The sequence below is a fragment of the Eubalaena glacialis genome, chromosome 1, assembly GCF_028564815.1.
Source record: "Eubalaena glacialis isolate mEubGla1 chromosome 1, mEubGla1.1.hap2.+ XY, whole genome shotgun sequence".
NCBI lineage: Eukaryota > Metazoa > Chordata > Mammalia > Artiodactyla > Balaenidae > Eubalaena > Eubalaena glacialis.
The window spans coordinates 160,889,731-160,909,767 of NC_083716.1; the positions used below are offsets into that span (position 1 = coordinate 160,889,731).

The 20,037-nt window shown below is 37.4% G+C and overlaps 1 protein-coding gene and 1 long non-coding RNA gene across 2 annotated transcripts in view; one reads left to right on the forward strand and one right to left on the reverse strand.

Annotated features, from left to right (window-relative positions):
* LOC133087090 (uncharacterized) overlaps positions 1 to 5,710 on the reverse strand; it is a 59,750-nt gene extending 54,040 nt beyond the window's left edge. Inside the window, exon 1 of the long non-coding RNA XR_009700382.1 lies at positions 5,493 to 5,710. This is a non-coding gene — a long non-coding RNA (uncharacterized LOC133087090). The remainder of the gene's footprint in view (positions 1 to 5,492) is intronic.
* The window catches only part of RIF1 (replication timing regulatory factor 1), a 49,316-nt gene continuing 34,966 nt past the window's right edge, over positions 5,688 to 20,037 (forward strand). The window contains exons 1-10 of the mRNA XM_061183851.1: positions 5,688 to 5,825; positions 6,204 to 6,319; positions 7,059 to 7,137; positions 9,146 to 9,242; positions 10,349 to 10,476; positions 10,571 to 10,665; positions 11,537 to 11,726; positions 13,494 to 13,586; positions 15,851 to 15,989; positions 18,226 to 18,377. Coding sequence (XP_061039834.1) covers positions 6,216 to 6,319; positions 7,059 to 7,137; positions 9,146 to 9,242; positions 10,349 to 10,476; positions 10,571 to 10,665; positions 11,537 to 11,726; positions 13,494 to 13,586; positions 15,851 to 15,989; positions 18,226 to 18,377 — 1,077 coding nt within the window. The 5' untranslated portion in view covers positions 5,688 to 5,825; positions 6,204 to 6,215. The remainder of the gene's footprint in view (positions 5,826 to 6,203; positions 6,320 to 7,058; positions 7,138 to 9,145; positions 9,243 to 10,348; positions 10,477 to 10,570; positions 10,666 to 11,536; positions 11,727 to 13,493; positions 13,587 to 15,850; positions 15,990 to 18,225; positions 18,378 to 20,037) is intronic.

Below are 20,037 nucleotides of genomic sequence, written 5' to 3' on the forward strand. Positions count from 1 at the left end.
TACTAGAATAGGCAGTTTAAGAAAAATTTCCTTAATCCAGTGATCAAGAGAAGTAGAGCATTTAGTCATGTCCATGAGTAGCCCTGGTGATGAATTTGAACTGGATTAATTACTAAATTTGTGATTATGTTCTTTCTCCAAAAAGGCCTAAAGAATAACAATCAGTCACTATCCCTTTTGGCTCCTCAAGGCTGTCAGTTTCAATTATCTTTGTAGCACTTGAGCTTCTAAAGACTTGTTTTCTCTCCATGAAACTGCTTTGAAATATAGGCAAACAATTTCTGCCATACATGGGTGGGTTTTTTCAAAAATAGATTTTTGTATTCCAATTACAATTAATATTTAAGAGCTGTCCTACAAAAGTTAAAGAAAACTTGTGCCTTGAACACAGTAGGAATCTCAGACTTTGGTACTGAAAAGAATCATTCAGGTGCATATTAAAAATGCAGATTACTGGGCTTCCCTGGTGGCGCAGTGGTTGAGAGTCTGCCTGCCAATGCAGGGGACATGGGTTCGAGCCCTGGTCTGGGAAGATCCCACATGCCGCGGAGCAGCTGGGCCCGCGAGCCACAATTACTGAGCCTGCGCGTCTGGAGCCTGTGCTCCGCAACAAGAGAGGCCGCGACAGTGAGAGGCCCGCGCACCGCGATGAAGAGTGGCCCCCGCTCCATGCAACTAGAGAAAGCCCTCGCACAGCAACGAAGACCCAACACAGCCAAAAATAAATAAATAGTTAATTAATTTTTTAAAAAAATGCAGATTACTGGACTCGTCTAAGAACTTCTGATTCAGTAGGTCTGAGAGGTATAGACCAGATATTTGCATATAGAGAAGCTTTCCGGTGATTCTGATGCAATGATCTTGGAACCACACTTTGAGAAATATAACATTAAATAATTGCTGATGGACTGTAGTCTCATACTTTTAATGTGGGCTAGGAAACCCATTTCAGTGAAAAAGTGGTGGTTTTTTTTGGAGGGGATGGGAAGTATTCATGGTTTTATAACATGTTGTTTTACTTAAACCTGAGAAACCAATGTTTCTATGGCTAACATTTTCTGAATATTTATAGTATGTACACACTCATTGTTTAAGCAGTTTCCATGAATTGATATTAACTTACATATACCTCACAAGCCCATGAGGCAAGTACAATTACTCTCATTTTGCAGCAAAGGAAACTGAGGCACAGAGGTTGAGTGACTTGACAGTCACACAGCTAAGAAGTTGTAGGGTCAGGATTCAAACCTTAGCAATCAGCCTCTGGTATACTATGTTGCCCCTCTCTTTTCATTTTAACTTGAAGGGGCTCAATTTTCTCACCTGAAAGGGAGTTGGCTTGGTCCTAAATGGTAGGAACTCTGCACAGCTCACTGGAAAGCGTGTAACTATATGTACAGATAAAGCCTTTGGTCTGTTAAAGGATTAAAAGCACCTCTTAGTTAATACAATTGTATAATTTTGTGGAGTAGGTCTGAATGCAAAGGTAGTAGATTTCGTGATGGTCATGGGGTATGTTATTAGCTATATATTTTTATTGTATCTGAACTAATGATGGGATGAAATAATCTTTAAAAAAATTTTCTTTTACCATCTATTAACTGTTGAAAAGTCCATCATGAGATCTTTTAGCAACACAGGACTAAAAAGCTAAAACAATCTCAAAGACTGCCTTTCTTTAATTGAATCCAGTAAAATAGTTATCATGTTGGGTAGTGTTTCAAATGTCTCTCAGAACCCTCATACTCCACAATTTTTAAATGACAAACATTAAACTAGCTCATGTATTTCAGAAAAAAAAAAAAGTGATTTTTCAATTAATGTCATGTATTCATGTATTCATGTAATAAACACCAATTAAATACCTACTATGTGCCAGGATTTGTGCTAGGCGCTAGGTAATAATATTTATCATTTACTGGACTTTGATGTTGGTGTTTTTCTTCTCATTTTACTGATGAAGACACGGCAAAGTTAAGCATTTTGGGGGCAGATCTTAAATTGCACAGTGGCAAAGCAGTATTTCAATCCTCATCAATTTGACTCCAAAACTGGGTGCACTGCATTAACTTTAGCAATTTGGATTACAGATGGATACTTTACTTTACTAAATGATTACTATAGTAAATAGTGAGTTTTCATAGGACTCTTTATATTGAATTTTTCTTACAATGTTCAAGAATAAATCTACCAATGAAAACCATACCCCACAGGGCAGAGCTCATTAAATGTTGATGAATGAATGCAGCTTAAATAGATTAGTTTTGGGTTACACATGACTACGGTAAAGTTCCCTAGTTTATTTACTCTTTAAGCTTCACATTGCTTATTTGTAAATCCAGGAAAAGTACTTCATCTTAGAACCATTGTGAGGAAGAAATGAGATCATCTATTAAAACATCTAGCACTCAGTAAAAACAGTTTTAAAAAAAGCAATATTATAATCCTGAAATGATATGTTTAGGCCATAAACTGGGATCCTAGTTGGACAGATCTAAGAATTATCAGGTAAGAAGAATTATTAGGACCACTGGGGCAAGTAGGAGAAAGGAGTCATTGATAGATATGAGATTATAGGCTTGATCTTTGTTGAAAAATGTGTGACTAAAGACAAGAATGGGGAAATTAGGCAGGAATATGGGACTGAGGTTGCAAAACTTTTCATCCTGAGGAAGATGTTCTGAGGAGAAACAAAGATATAGGATTGGGAGAGGCAAAGCAGATAGATATTAGTTGAGTGAATATATGAAAGAATGGATGAATTAATGCATGGACAAATCAACAAATTAACTCAAAATATTCATTGAGTGTCAGGTAGTACAAATTTATTGCTCAGTGGGAGCAGGTCCATGGTGGTGGCTTCACAATTCCTATAAAAGAGAAGCTTGGGAGTAGCAATCTGGTTGGAAGGGTGTCTGGAGAAGGGTCTAGGTGGCGAATGAGATTTGTCTAGACTTTACAATCTCTTAGTACTTTAGATCAGAAAATACTAAAGAACAGGGAAGGGGCCCTGATTGAGATAATGGCTGGAACTAATTTCCCTCAGGCTAACCCTCAACTCTGCCACTGCAGATGTATAAAACCAAATCAATGGGATACTCATTTTAACAGGTCTATGTACAAAGCGCTATGTCAGCATGGAGGCAGAAACATTTAATTCTCCATTGGGATAGAGTAGATGAGGGAAGGATTTCATTAAAAGGTGTGATTTTAGTTGACTCATTTATCACACTTGAAAAATCGACTTAATATTCTAAACACAAGGAACAACATAGACCTTCAAAGACATAGAAAAGTTAGAGATCCTGGCAGACTGTTCAGAACATGGCTGAAGTGGGGGTCAGGCTGGAGGTGAAGCAGTGGTCCAATAATAATAGGCTTGCATGTTATGCCAAGAGTTTTGAAATTCATCCTCTGATTGATGGGAACTGCTAAAGAATCTTAGGCATGGGAGTGACAATGATAAAATATTACATAACATTTTAGGAAGATCACTGTTCTACACATTTGAAAGAGGAGCAAGATGACCACCCCAACCTCTTCTTTATAAATGAGAAATTAGAAGAAAAAAAAAAAATGAATAGAACAGAGGCCCTATACACAAGGAATTTACATTCCTGTGGGGAGAGGCAGACAATAAAAAATAGATATACAATGTAATATCAGATTGTGATAAGTGCTAGAAAGAAGACTAAAGCCGGGTAAGGCACGCAAGGATTGAGTGGAGGTACTTGTCTAAAGGCAAACTCAATGTTCTTTCCACTTCTCTCGTAGCCACCATAAAAAATAATAGGGTTTCAAGATCCTCTCTCACTTTCCAACACAACAGCTCCACTATACTGAAATCTCAATGTTGCAAACCTGTCCATGTTTTTCATTCATTGTCTAATAACCTCTTTACCTTCTTAAGTATTGTCTTGCCAAAGTCCAGAAAATGAGGAGCAAATTCCCCTCCGAAGGTTAAAGAACTTGTTATCAGGCTGAACTGAAAAGCTGTGTCTGCCATTACTTCTACAGTGTCTCTACACCTCACCCAGACACAGCTTTTCACTATTTCTTGAGTCTTTAATTTCCAGAGGTAGGCTCACAAAAACTTGCAGGTCTCCTTCCCTCTCTTCCCTCATCTTTTTGTTTGATACATGTTCTGTGTTGAGTGCTTGGTTTGGCAGACATTTTGCTAGACGCAGATAACACAGAGGTGGGCAAACCACAGCCCTGAATTCTGGAACTGTGTGGATAAGCAGTTGTACTGTGTGTGGATAAGTAGAGGCTCAAGCCAGGAGCCTGGAACCTGTGAGGCCAGAGTGGAAGGACCAGTTGCTGTCGGGCCTTAAATGCCTGGTTTAAAGTTGATACAATTCTGTGTGCTGTGGAAAGTGCTCAGAGGTCTATAAAAAGGTAAGAATTGACTTTCCTTAAGGGTATACTGTTATTATTTCCTTAAGGGTATACTGTATTATTTCATCAAGGGTATACTGTATGTATTACTTTCTTCTGACAATTTCAAAGGACTTTTACAGGCCATTTAGGAGGGGATTATTCAGCGTTCCTGTTCACTTTGTCGTCTTCACTCAAAGTCATGCACATTAGATACTGAAAAAAACATAACAGCATCATTTTGGTTCTAACACTTTCGTTATCGCTCGCTTGCTTTACTTGTCATTTGCCGCGAACTTCATTAGCACCGCGGGTTAAGCCCACGGGCGGCAAATGCCTTTTGAGAGGTGGAGTATCGATGTGCAAGGTTTTATCTGCCTAGAAGTCCAGTGCCCTCCAATCTAATTGGACAAGATTCAATCTGTGTCTTTCCGTATTAACCATAATCAGATATTCATAGAGTAAATAGTTATCGCACTCATTGTTATGAATTAAGTCACACGTATACAACTGATGGAAAACTTGTTCCCTATGAGTACTCAATTTCCAATTCGTTCAAAACACCAGAAATTTTGTACAAATCTTTTCGTGTATTTTCTGCACTAAAGTTCTCTGAAAAACAACAAAAAACAAAAAGGGTATACTGTAGTTTCTCCAAGTGTTAACTGTTAGCCAAGTCCCACCCTTCAACACCTGAGGCCAATTAAAAGAATGCGGATCCTAAATCTACGGAATCACAATGTCTAAGGGCGGGGCCCAGAAGCCAGCAGTTTAATCATGAATATCCCCAGGACATTGTTATGTATACTTAAAACTTGAGAGCCTCTGGACTCTCCAACCTTTTTTCACTTAGCTTTCACCTGAACCTGAAGTAGGTATTATTATCATCCCTATTTCACAGAGCAGGAAGTTGAGGCATAAAAAGGTTGACTAACTTGCTAAGGCCACACGGAACTAGGGTTGGAATCTAGACCAATCTAAACGCAGCTCTTAAACAGCACAGTACAGTTATCTCCCGTTGCTAAATGATTTGTTGCTAATACTTCAACAAGTACTGGACTTGCAGTTTGAAGACCCACTAAATTTAGTCTGGTAAACTTGGACGATTCACTTACATTTTGAATTTCAAGTCCCTCGCGGGTTAAATACGGGCCAAAACACCCCCACCTGTAAGGTGACCTGAGGGGCAGGGCTGGGCAGCAGGCGGGGAAGGGCGGCGATCGATGACTCCGGCGCGCCGCTGCCTGTTGGATTGGCTCGAGCCTCTCCCGCCAGGCCTGTCCTACTCCCGCGCGCTCCGGGGCCCGCCCCCGCCGCCATCTTGGTCTAGGAGGGAGCGGGCCGCACGCGTGAGTAAACAGCCGGAGCCGGGAAAGTCGAGGTCGGGCTGCGTCCGGGTGCTGCAGGGCAGCGGCGGAGAGGACGCAGGCCTGTCTTCGTACGTGGGGGTGAATATCGGGGTCACAGTGCTAGGCGGCGGGGAACCGTCAGCCTGGCGCAACCTCCGCCCCCTCGCGGTGAGACGCCTCGCTCCCCGGGCTTCTCCCGCCGCCGCGCCGGTCTCCTCCCGCTGTTGAAAGCTGCCCGGGAAACTGGTGGCGGGAGCGGGCCCTGGGTGGAGCGCGGCGTGGGCCTGGGTGCGTGTTGCGGCGCGCAGGCGGAGGTTAGGACCTTGGGTTTGTGCGCCAGGGGCCCGGGGCGTGGACGCGGTGGCTCTGGGAGGGCGGGGGCGGGCGCGCGGGTCTGGGGCCCGGACTCACGCGGGGCCGCCGCGGAGCTGTTTCCCTCGGTCACTGGATTGTCTCCTTTTCCGGTCCGGGCTTCAGCGGGGGGCCGACATGACGGCCCCGGGCCGCAGCCCCCTCGTGCCGCTGTTGGAGACTTTGGAAGACCCTTCCGCCTCCCATGGAGAGCAGACCGACGCTTACCTGACTCTGACCAGGTGAAGCCTGCTGGGGGTTTGGGGTGGGGCGCCCTGGCGGGTCTTGGGGAGGAGATAGTCCGGGTGGGGCACGCGAAGCGAGTTTGTGTATTCTGGAAGTCTGGCAGCTGCGGGGACGCCGGGGTGGCGCGTGCTAGGTGACGTTCCCGGCTGCGGGTGCTGCTGCCCTTAAGGTGAAAGTTTGGAATGAGGAAGCCTGCACGTGTGTCTTGCAAGCGAAGGGTTAAGAAAAGTTTGGTTGGAAGGGAGCGTGCTGGAGTAGTGGTTTTTCAGCGTGAGCCACCTGTGTTTCGGCACAGTGGGGGAACCCACAATTGGTTTTTTAATAGAGAGCAATAAACCGAGTCTCTTTGAATTGCAAATGCTTCCCACGTTTTTTTTTCCCCCCTGCAGACCATGTTTTTCTGAGTTAAATGTTTGGAAATTGCAAGGAAAGGGTAACAACTGGTACAAAACGATAAAGATTTAGTAAGTTTCTAAGTTTGTAACTAGGGGTAGATTTCCCTGTTCCCTCTTCACATAGGGAAGCTGTCAAAACCTGTGTACAGTGTGGATGCACAAGTTATTCTGAGGGTTTCTTCGCATTTATATTCTTACATGTTCTTAAGCATCTTAAGCACTGGGTCAGTTAATTTGCCCGTGTTCTAACATAATGTTTAAAAAGATTATGCAGGTGTTTCATAGTTCATTTTTATGTCTGCTATTTGCATAAATTTGTGTTCTTTCTGCTTTTCTGAAGTCGTATGACTGGAGAAGATGGAAAAGAAATCATTATAGAAATTGAGAAGAAACTTCCTCAGCTATTCAGAGTTTTAAAGGTATGTATCTTTGTTGTAAATAGTAAATAGTTTTTACTTTGTGGGGAAAAACAGGTTTTGCCAATTAACTCAAAAACTTTGAGTCTAAAATAAAATAACAGCAGGGTTATTATAGTACTATTTGAGGACTTAAAATGTATCAGGTGCTATCTTAATGATCTTGTTTTCTCTCACTTAATCCTCCCTGTCCCAGTGAGGCTAGTCTTCAATCCCCACTTTGCAGAAGAAATTAGTTTAACGTGCCTAAAGTCGGCCGTGGCCACTTGAATCCAAAACTTGCACTCTTGATAGGAAAACAGTGATCGGAGATTATTTAATCTGTTTTTTTTCTCCTTTTGTAGGAATGTACTTTTAAATAAAATAAATCTGTAGTTTTGTCATTGGTCTACTGTATGGGTAACATTCATTTTTTTATCTTCACTCACCCTTAGTTTTTGCCACTCTTGCTTAGTTAACAAACCGCTATGGTTATCTTGTTTGCTTGTTTATAGGGAGGTTGTGTAGTTTAACATCAAACTGAGGACCTATGCTCTTGTCGTCACTTGAGTATACTGTGCCTTTGTGACTTGATTTTCCTTAACACGTAACTTAATTTCCTTGTTTTTAAAATGAAGAGGTTGTACTAAATCTGCAAAGTCCCTTTGAGTTCTTATTTTTATGACCCTGTTTTTGTGCTTTTAAACGGAAGTATTCTGTCAAGATGTTCATTGTACATTTTACCATGATTTCGGGCCAAATGTTGAGGCATTGGGGGTGCTGCCTTGCCTACCCTTAAATATTCCTGCTATAGTCATCAGTGGTTTTTGTTCATGTAAGCAAGAACTTTATTGTGTAGTAGGTCAAGACTTGTTAATAGTGTAAACAATATTAATGATATTATTCATTGTCCCATTTTTCTTCATTGTCATTTTCCACATTCTGGTAGTGTATTTGTTGTGATGAAGACATGCATAATGTATTTGGTATTTGAGAGCATGTAGGATCAGAAACTCATTTGCATGCATTTTGAGTCAAGTTGCATTGTTTGTAAATAGGGTTTGTAACTAAAATGCCTAATAATTATTTAGAAGCATGTGGGTGGTTAATGATAGGAAAATCAAAAGTTGATCACACACATGTTAGCTACTACCTAGGAGATATAGTAGTAGTTCTCATCGTCTTAAGTGTTTAAGACTTTGTATGTCAGGGTTTAGTATTTTGGATGTTTGGTTTGATTAATTATGAAAGGGGTGCTCCAAGCAAGTGTCTGTTCTTATATTTGACTACTAACATTTATCATTCTTCTCTGTCAAGAGTAGCAGATAGTCGAGGATTCCTTGGATATTGGATTCAGAGAAATGGGGGGATTTGAAGATAAATCACTTTGGAATGGGAAATGGTACCCAAGAATGCAGGGTTACAAGTAAATGTAGGGTTGGGGCATATGGCAAGACTCCCTTTGACAGGTTTGGGATTTTATAACTTTCACATATAGTATATGCATTGGGCTTTGAATTCCAGATGGTCATGGACTCAAATTCTCCTGTCTGTGAAGTATTGAGATAATGCTTAAAGGTCCTAGCACTTCAGCTACTTAGTAAATGTTACACTCCAGCTCCTTCCCTCTCTGTGCTAGAGGTGTTGCTCCGCTCCATAGCTAATATGTCAGCTTTTGCCTTTGCGTCTTGCTTTCTTTCTGTGGAAGGGTTTTGCTCCTACTCTTTGTTTCCTGTCTAGTATCTTCAGCATCTTCCATTTGTTGGCTTTTTTTTTTTTTGCTTTCAGATGTGTGGAGATGTTCTTTTCCTTTTAAGAAAAATATTCTTTATTTACTGATCTCTACCTAGTTTCCCTCTTTCTTTGCCAAGGTGTATCCATGGCCTCCTGATCTTACTCCTTTTTAATCTGCTCTCAAAGATTTGTTGATTGTTGGGATTAAAATGTAATTTTGTTTTTAATCAACTTTTGCTGTCTAAAAATTAATTTACAGTTGTGCTTGTTTGTAACAAATGTTATTTTGTTTTCGAAGACTCACATTGCCAGTCAAAACTCAGAGCTCAGTAGTGCTGCTCTGCAGGCCTTGGGGTTTTGCTTATATAATCCGAAAATTACCTCTGGATTATCAGGTAAATTTATTGTGATACAATATTTTTAGAGTTTATAGTTTGATACTGTTAAAAGTACTGTTACCTCTCTGTTAGTTTCATAACCTGTAGTTTAGGATTTGCTGTTGAGAAAGAGTGTTTAGGTTATATCATTGTTGGAAGGTTTCTTTTCCTTAGATGTAGTTCTGACTTTGATACCATAAAGTTTGCTGTAAAAGAAAACAAAATAAGCTTATTTAAAAATAATTGTTGAGAAAACTGAACCTTGTCCTTTATAAAAACACACCTGCTTTGGAAGTTTATAATTAGATGGAATTAATTTTGGAAGTTAGATGGTCATTTATTTTACACAAGCATGTGTTAAGGAACATGCTGTAATTTGAAAAGTTCTTTCACCTAGTGGTAAATGAGATAATTTGGAGCTAAAAGTGGTAATGAAAGCACAGGATCTGATGCTTTTCTGAGTTTTCAAGCATCCTTGGCCCTCTGTATCCTTGGATGCAGAACCCATGGATGTGGAAGGCATAAGGGACTTGAGCATTTCTTGGATTTTGATATTCCTGAGAGGGGGTCCTGGAACCAGTTTCCCATGGATATCAGGGGAGGATTGTAATCTTAATTATTGTTCTGTAAGTAGCTTGTCATGGTAAAGGAAACCTGGGAGGTGATCTTTAGAGAGAGGAAATTAGGAATAGGGATTAAGGATATCAGAAAGTTGTTACCATCTTTTTTTCTGAGGAAAAAGTTTCCGCTTTTTTTATATATAGAAATGTTAGTAATCTAAAGTAGGAGTTGTTCATTTTGGAGCAGAGATATAGGATTCATAATGTCTTGCCAAAAATTGACTTGTATGTTCATACCTAATAATAAGACCTTATAGAAATATTTTAGTTGAAAAATATCAGATTTGGAGGCTACTATCTGTTTTCTCTGAGAATACCTTCCCTCTGACCTGAGTTTTGTGTTTTGGGAAGAAGTTTGATATCAACATTGGTTCTCTGGTCCTTTTCTCTGGATATGCATTTAATTTTTTGACACTGAAGGGAACAGGATTTTTCTCTGTTTTTCTGTTAGAGATTTTAAAGGCTGTAAATGATTCCACATAATTAAAACTGCTTATTTTTCAGAGACAAATATTCAAGAACTGCTTTCAAAACTGAATGATATTGTTAAGAATTCAGATAAAAATGTACGTACTAGGGCACTTTGGGTGATATCCAAACAGACGTTTCCCACTGAAGTTGTTGGCAAAGTAGTGAGTATAGTTTTTGTATATGTCTTCTTAACCACATTGCCAGTTAAAAAATTCAGACTTATTCGATTTGTATTTATTTGGTTCTGTCTTTCAGGTATCTAGTGTAATTGATTCATTAGAAATAGTCTTTAATAGAGGAGAGATACATTCTGCTGTTGTGGATTATGAAGCATTAAATGTCATCATAAGGTATGAGTTTGGATGCTATGGAATTTAGAAGAACAGTTTCAGTAAATTTAGAATTTAAGGAGTAGTCTTTTGGGACTTGAATTTGAGTTAAACATTAAAAGAAGGAAATGTCTTCTAGACTAAAAGTCAAAAAGTAACAGGAAGAAGGAAGTAGATGTGCATAAGTTACTAGGTTTCTTTATTTTTACTGAGACAGTCTTTAAAATACAGCCTTGGTTCTGCTGCTGCTGCTAACACAGTTCTGGTTTTAAAAATTATCTCTGTTAAAGCTTTTGCAAGAGTTTAAAAAATAATACAGACTTTTACGTGGGCTGTAGCGGGCATTTAGGAAAGCATTAAACAATTCTTAGCAGCAGATGAGGGGAACAGGAAAATCCCCTATCTTCTTCCTACACATCCTTGCTTTTCATAATGGATGTGCTGACAGCATGAACTGTTGATGTGCTTTGTCTTAACTTGTTTTTCATTCTTTGAAAGTTTTCTTTAGTTGTTGAGCTATATGTTTTAACTATATAGTGTTCTGATGCCTTGATTGATGTTCACAGTGTATCATGGTTCTCTAGCTGTGCTGTCCTATAAGAATATTGAATTTAATTCTGTAAAAATAATTAGTATTTAAATTTTTTTAATCTGAAGGAAAGATGATGCGTTCTCCTTATTTGAAAAGTTTATAAAAGTAATAGGGAAGTCTACAAATTAGCAATTAAAAATTAGATCTATTTTTGTGTGTGTATATATGTGTATATAGTATTGTAAAACAATGGGACCATACTATGCATATTTCTGCGTACTTGTGTACTGTATATTTTCCTGGTACTTTAGACATAAAAGGTGAGGTCAAACTAATTTAGTCATTGTTTTCTCTACACAGGCTAATTGAACAAGCCCCAATTCAAATGGGAGAAGAGTCAATTAGATGGGCAAAATTGGTCATACCTTTAGTGGTTCATTCGGCCCAAAAGGTACATTTGCGGGGAGCTACTGCTCTAGAGATGGGAATGCCGTTGTTACTTCAGAAACAACAAGAAATAGCATCTATCACAGAGCAGCTTATGACTACCGTAAGTAATACTTTAAGGATTTTTTGGATACTGCATTGTAAGGTTTTGCACCAAGTTGAGGGCTCATATTGGTATAATTGCTCTGTGATCTAGGAAGTTCCTCTTTGAATTAAAACAAAGAATTGTTTAAGTTAATGTAGTCACACTGATCCTATATTATAGTAAGGAAGAGAGCTGTCTATTCAGTGTTATTACAATCCAGGCATTTTACCCCATCCCCAAAGAATGGTGTTTGCAAGAAATTGCATTTTTGGAAAAAGGAGAACATTAACTTGATTCATCGCTATCTGGATTGTTATAGCATAATCCCAGTACATACAAATTTAATGCACACAAGTGCATCTAGTGTGTACAGTTACCTAAAGTTATTACTTGCCCCAGGTTTTAGGTTTTTCAACCTTTCTCATAACATATTTATTGAGCACCTGTTATATACTGGACATTGTTTTAGGTACTGTGTGTATAGCAGTGAACAAAAGCAACTTGTGGAGCTTATTTTCTAGTGGGAGAGATAATAAAGTATATAGTATATTTAGTAAAGAGCATTAATGGAAAACAGCAAGGACTGGATGGAAAGTGCCATCGGAGAGGAAGGGTGAGGTGGTCAGGGAAGGAAAAAGAATAGGTTATTTGAAAGGTGATTTGAAGGCGATATAGGAGTTAGCTACCTGAATAATATGCAGTAAGCTCATTTGAGGCAGGAGGAACCATGAGCGCAAAAGGCCTTGCTGTGATATGAGTACTTGGTTGTGTTCAGCGAACGCTGGGCAGTAGGATAGAGCGATGAGGATGAGAGGAGGAGGAGATGATACCAGAAACAGGGCCAAATCACATAGGACCTCGGGGGCCATTGTAAGGCATTTGATTTTTACTCTGGGTTATATTGAAAACCATATTTGAAGCTTTTGAGTCTACAAGTGATATGCATACTTACTTTGGTTTTAAAGGGATCACTTTGTCTGCGTTGAGAAAAAACTCTACGTAGGAGCAGGGAGACTAGTTGGGAGACATTACAGTAATCCAGGAGGTGGTGGAGACGTCCAGATTCTAAAACCTGGGGTTTTGTTTATTTATTTTTTAAAATTCAGGATGCCTCATGGTAAGGTTTGGAGTCTAAAAGTGACGCCAGTGTCTTTGTAAGTTTTTTTATTGATAAATTTATTAATTTCTTAAGAGCGTATACAGTCAACCCTTGAACAACTTGAGTTTAATCCTTGTATAATTCATCGTCGGCCCTCTGTAATCGTGGTTCCTCTGCATCCTTGGATTCAACCAACCACGGACTGTGCAGTACTGTAGTATTTACTACTGAAAAATATCCGAGTATGAGTAGAACGCACAGTTAAAATTCACATTGTCCAAGGGTCCACTGTATAAAATTCTTAATAAATTTGAACTTAAATTTTCTCAGATGTGTTACCCATGAAGCTATTAATTTTTAAAGTTAGAGTGAGTGGTTAAAGCATTATCATTTGAACTCTAATGATATGCAAGCTGAAGTTTTTAGGGGAAAGTATATTGGTAGGGGAAAAAACTGTGTTGATGGGTGGAAGAATGGCCAGATATGTGATAAGACAAGCATAGTAAAATGTTAATAGTATTTATACTTGGATATTTACTGTAAAACTCTATCAGGTTTGCTATATGTGTGGAAGTTTTCCTGATAAAATACTGGGAAAAGTTACTTGGCTGAGAAGATCAATTTAATACTGCATTCTTTTTCTTTCCAAGAGTCTTTTTGGTAAATATTTTTGCTTTGGTTTTCAGAAATTACTTTCGGAACTCCAGAAGCTATTTATGAGTAAAAATGAGACTTATGTGTTAAAATTATGGCCTTTGTTTGTCAAACTTCTTGGGAAGGTAAGTACACAGTTAATGAACAGTTTTTACATGCCAGACCCTTTAATTTCTTAACTTTCCATAGTACGGTTGATCCTCATTATTCATACATGCCATATATGAAAATTACTAAAATTTATTCGTTAACCCAACATCAGTATTTGTGCTGCTTTTGCAGTCAATTGTAGGCATGTGTAGTGGCAAAAAAAATGAGTCCTACAGCATGCATGTTCCCAGCTGAGGTTGAGCAAGGTTATACGTTCTGCCTTTTTGCTTCAATTCTTAATGTCCTTTAAACAAATGTCCATTTCATGATCCATTTAATGCCACATTTTTCACGTTTCGTGCTTTTTCTTGGTGATTTCAGTTTTAAATGGCCCCAAAGTGTAGTGCTGAAGTGCTGTCTGTGGTTGCTAAGCATCAGAAGGCTGTGATGTGCCTTAGGGGGGAAATACACGTGTTAGATAGACTTTGTTCAGGCGTGAGTTACAGTGCTGTCCGCTGTGAGTTCAATGTTAGTGAATCAACAGTATATATTAAATAAGATGTCTTTAAACCCAAACAAACATAAAACAAGGTTGTGTGTCAAATGGTTGATGAAAATGTGATCAGAGGCTTGCAGGAACCTAACCCTGCATTTTCCCTAGAAGCCATGGCTCAGTATTTGCTAATACAGTGTCAAGGCAACTTTATAGAACATAACTATGGTGAATAATGAGAATCAACTGTATGTTCTATCTTTAAGCCAGGTTTTTTTTGAGGGGGTGGAGTTGGGATTTTCTTTATTGTGATAAATAAACATAACGATTTATCATAACCATCCTAAGTATACAGTTCAGTGGCATTAAAAGCATGTACAGTAGTGTAAACATCACCACTGTCTACACCCAGAACTTTTTCATCATCCCCAACAAAAACTATACATGTTACATAAACAGTGACTCCCTCTGCCCCTCCCTCTGCAGCCCCTCGTAACCTCCATTCTGCTTTCTCTCTGGATTTGCTAATTCATAAATTTTGATCTTTGATCCATTTCGAGTTTATTTTAGTATATGGTGTAAGGCAAGGGTCCAGCTTCATTTTTTTGCACGTGGATACTCAATTTTCCAAGCACCATTTGTTAAAAAGACTGTTTTTTGTTGAATGGTCTTCGCACTCTTGTTGAAAATCAGTTGACAGTGTATGTGAGTATTTTTGGATCCCTATTCCATTGGTCTATTATGTTTCTCCTTATGCCATTACCACATGCTTTAATTACTCTACTGTTGCAGTAGATTTGGAAGTCAAGGAAGTGAGTCTTCCAACTTTATATTTTTTTTTTTTTCAAAATTGTTTTGGCTATTTGGGGCTCTTTGCAATTCCATAATGAATTTTTGAGGATCAGCTTTTATTTTTCAGTGAAAAAGGCCTTTGGAATTTTGATAGAGATTGTGTGGAATTTGTAGATTGCTTTGGGTAGTATTGACATTTTAACGATATTAAATCTTCCTGTTCATGAACACTGGATGGTTTTCCATTTATTTAGGCCTTTTCAAATTTCTTTCAACAATACTTTGTAGGTTTTAGTTTAAAAGTCTTTCACCTCTGATTACATTTATTTCTAAGTGTTTAATTCTTTTAGGTGCTATTGTAAATGGAATTGCTTTCCTGATTTCCTTTTTAGATCATTCATTGCTGTTGTATAGAACCACAACTGATTTTTGTGTGTTGGTCTTGTACTCTGCAACATTGCTGAAATGATTTTATTGGCTCTAGTAGCTTTCTTGTGGATTTTTGTGAATTTCTAAGCCAGTTGTTTTTGTTGTATTTATATGCTGTTCAGTTTATGTGTGGACTATAGTCACTTATGACTGTTAATGTTCTTTTTGTGTATTTTTTCTTGGGATGCATTACTTGTCATTTATACATCTTTTACTTAACTGTATTTCCTGCCTGTTCCAGTGTATTTGAAAAGATTATTAGTTTGAGTTTCTTATTTTTCTTTAATATTCAGATTTTTTCATATGAATACTTTTTAATATGTTGGTAAAATTTGGGATTTGTCACATTTCTGATATTCTCTGATGTTTTAGAAATGTTGTGTATTATGCATTATCTATTTCATGGAGCTTTATATTTTGTGATCTAGAATTTTGAATATGCATACAAAATTCAGTACTTTAAAAAGTTTAAATTCCTTAGATTTTACATAGTTAACACTGGATGAGTTAGATAAATGAATGATGATAGTGCCTATATATTGTTTCAGGTAGGTAAGTAACTTTTTAATGATTCTTCCTTTTTAGACCTTGCATCGAAGTGGGAGTTTCATCAATTCTCTATTACAGCTAGAAGAACTGGGATTTCGTAGTGGAGCACCCATGATTAAAAAAATAGCTTTTATTGCTTGGAAGAGTTTAATAGATAATTTTGCTTTAAATCCAGGTAAGTAATATTTAAAAATTCGATTTTTTATGACTTAAGATGAAAAACGAAGCTTTTCTGATTTTTTTTTGGGGTGGGGGGCTTTATATTGAATATTTACCTATCATTGAACATTATTTTAGGGGAATAAATTAGTAGCTAAAAGTAGAATTCAAAGGCCAGGCATTATTGAAAATCACAGATATAAAGTTTATTTTACACTATTTCAAAAACTGAACAAAGTGACAGATGCTGTTTGTGGCTTTCTTAGTGAATTCCAGCACTTAGTTGAGCATTTTACATACTTCTCATTTAATCATCACAATAGACCTTAGATGGTAAGCGTTATTGCTATTTTCGAAAGATTAAGTAGTTCATCAGAGGTCACACAGCCAATAGATGATAGCAAACAATTGTGATTGCTATGAAATCAAAGTATCAGAGACTGAGGAACTTGTTTTCAGGATCTTTAGAACAGCGCCTGTTAGTGGGCTAACATTAATATGTAGAAGTGATTCCTTTTGATGTACCTTACCCTTATCTTTTTATTGTCCACTGGAGGTGCTTAATATATATATGTGAGAAAGTATTTCACCCAAAAGTGGGTCAGTATGAGTACCTCCTTAACTGGGTAGTTAATCTTAGGTATAATTGATAGTTTACAAGATCTGCTAAATAATGTTGATTTCATCCTATGTTTTCCCTTGCCAAAGACCATTAATCCCTTTTAAAATGTGTTTTGTAAATAACTATTTGCATTAACTACAACTACTTTTATTGAAAATATTGCCAGACACAGATTTTAATTGGAAATGTCACCTTTTTTTGGTTATTGTTTATGAACCTCAGTGTGAGGTATCCAGGATTAAATCTGTTGGAATTATGTATAGTTGTGTTAAAGCGTAAAATAGGAGTGACTTAAAGAAGATAAATAAAATGCTGTCTCATTTGAAATAAGTCAAGAGCTAGAGAGTCTGTGACTGGTATTATGGATCCAGGAAGTCATTAAGGAATCAGATGCCTGTCTTTTTCTGTTGTTATCTTCAGTATGCCTTAATTGCAGACTACAGGAAGGAGGGGAAGGCAGAAGGGGCAAAAATGAGCTTCTTCGCAGCTGAGTCAGGCCATCTGTAAACAACATTTCAGAAATTCCACATACAGTTCCACTTAAAAATCTCATTGGGAGAATGGCTAAATGGGAAACTAGATAAGGTAGTCAAAGAGTAGACGCCCATCACTGTTCTGAGTGAAAGCAGATCTTGTAACTAAAAGAGAATGGAGTATTGCACAGCAGTTGTTGGTATTCTCCTCCTCTCATAGATAGGAGTTCAGAAAGGATTAGAGGATTTGTTTCCACAGTGGTCTGACTTTGTTTTCTTCTTATAAAAATGTTAATTGAAAGCCAAATGGCAGAATACTTGTAAGAAACATTGATCAGTGTTATTCCACCAAATACATGACTTGACAGATGCTTCACAGTCTTTTTGATAAGTTGACTGAGCACAGACTGTATTATTTTATATATCCTCCTGTCACTGATATAGTAAACACTTCTGGTATAAATACTGTGTTTAAAGAAGTATTTAGTGTTTGTGTGGAATTTAAGCAATCTGATTATCGCTAATGTACAGTAGACCTAAATCTAAATGAATATTTAGATTTCCAAAATCTCATTAATTGCACCAACAGTTAAAGTGTTTGATAAAATAAATTACTAGTAAATTTTTAAAATGACAACTTTTTTTGAGGTAAAAATATGCCTCTATTTTTTAATCTGTAAAATGGGGATAGTGAGAATACTAAAGCAGCTTAGAAAGAGTTTCTCAACATTTTAGCTTATTAGGCTGGACAGTTTGCTGTGAACTGCCCTGTGCGTTAGAGGAAGTTTAGCAGCATCCCTGGATGCAGCCCACTAGATACCAGTAGCAGTCTCCGTATCCCTGCCTCTCAGTTATAACCAAAAATATTGCAGACATTGCTGAATGGTGGAAAAATCATCCTTGGCACACAGTATCTAATGAATATTAGTTATTATTTTTTAAAATAAGCCTTAAGTATTGTGACCTGGTTGTACTAAAGTTTGTCAAGATGAAAATTTTGGGTAGAACAGGAACAGCCGGTAATTAAAAAAAAAATTTTTTTTTAAATCTATTCTCTTGCTATAGTAGGCTGTTGCATCCTATCATTCTTAAAGTTTAATCTTTACCTCTTTAATGTTTTTACCTGGGTGCTAATTTTTTTTTTTTTTTTTTTTAAGAAATACTATGTAGTGCAAAAAGATTGAAGTTGTTAATGCAGCCTTTGAGTTCTATCCATGTGAGAACAGAGTCTCTAGCGCTGACAAAACTAGAAGTCTGGTGGTATTTATTGATGAGACTAGGACCTCATCTTCCTGCTAATTTTGAACAGGTAACATTACAAGTGTTGATTACAATACTTTATGTGTTTTTTTTTATTAATGCGTTCTTGGATTCTTACCAATCTAATCTTTCAGTGCTGTTTTTGCTGTGTTAGCAGAGCACGTTATATAAAAGATTTTTTCACCCAGACACAGAACTTGAGTTCATTTTCCTCAAAGGATATTCTCCAATCGTCTGAAATGGAGCATCTAAAACCTTTTTAATCAGTAACACTCAAATATCTATTCTTACTCTAGAGGCATTATGAAAGATTTTTTTTAAAGGAATTGCATGTGACTTAGAATATAAAATTGAGAGTGGAGTCAGCATTACTGAAATAGAAATCATGTGCTACACATGAGTTGGATCAGAGTTGGATCAATTCTGATTTTTTGTATCTCCTTTTTCTAGGCTACACAGTGATAACCAATCATTTAATCTCATTGTAGCTTTTCATTGTTACACATGAGTTTTACAGATTCCTTTAGATTTTGATATCCTTGCTGCATTTAAACATAAAAGCTTAATCTTATTTTTGTTTAAGTAAAAAAGGGTAGCCCTGATAACTCCTTTTATCTTTTTTTTAATTTATTTTTTATTGAAGTATAGTTGATTTACATGTTGTATTAGTTTCTGGTGTACAGCAAAGTAATTCAGTTATATACATATATATATTCTTTTTCATATTTTCCATTGTTGTTTATTACAGGATATTGAATATAGTTCCTTGTGCTATACAGTAGGACCTTGTTGTTTATGCCTTCTGTACATAATAGTTTGCATCTGCTAATCCCAAACTCCCATTCTTTGTTGTCTTTTCGTTTTGTTTATGGTTTCCTTTACGGTACAGAAGCTTGTAAGTTTGATTAGCTCCCATTCGTTTATTTTTGCTTTTATTTCTATTGCCTTGGGAGACTGACCTAAGAAAACATTGCTACAATTTATGTCAGAGAATGTTTTGCCTGTGTTCTCTTCTAGCAGTTTTATGGTGTCATGTCTTATATGTAAGTCTTTATTTTGAGTTTATTTTTGTGTATGGTGTGAGGGAGTGTTGTAACTTCGTTGATTTACCTGTGGCTGTCCAACTTTTCCAACACCACCTGCTGAAGAGACGTGTCTTTTCTCCATTGTATATTCTTGACTCCTTTGTCAAAGATTAATTGACCATAAGTGTGGGTTTATTTCTGGACTCTATTCTGTTCCATTGATCTATATGTCCATTTTTGTGCCAATACCACGCTGTTTTGATAATTTAGTAGCTTTGTAGTATAGTCTGAAGTCTGAGAGGGTTATGCCTCCTGCTTTGTTCTTTTTCCTCAGGATTGCTTTGGCAATTCTAGGTCTTTTATGGTTCCATATAAATTTTAAGATTATTTGTTCTAGTTCTGTAAAAAATGCCATGGGTAATTTAATAGGGATCCCAGTAAATCTGTAGATTGCTTTGGGTAGTATGGCCACTTTAACAATATTAGTTCTTTCAATCCAAGAGCATGGGATATCTTTCCATTTCTTTAAATCATCATTAATGTTTTATAGCTCTTGGCATATAGGTCTTTTACCTCCTTGGTCAGGTTTATTCCTAAGTTTTTGGGGTTTTTTTTAACTTTTTATTTTATATTGGCGTATAGTTGATTAACAATGTTGTGATAGTTTCAGGTGTACAGCAAGTA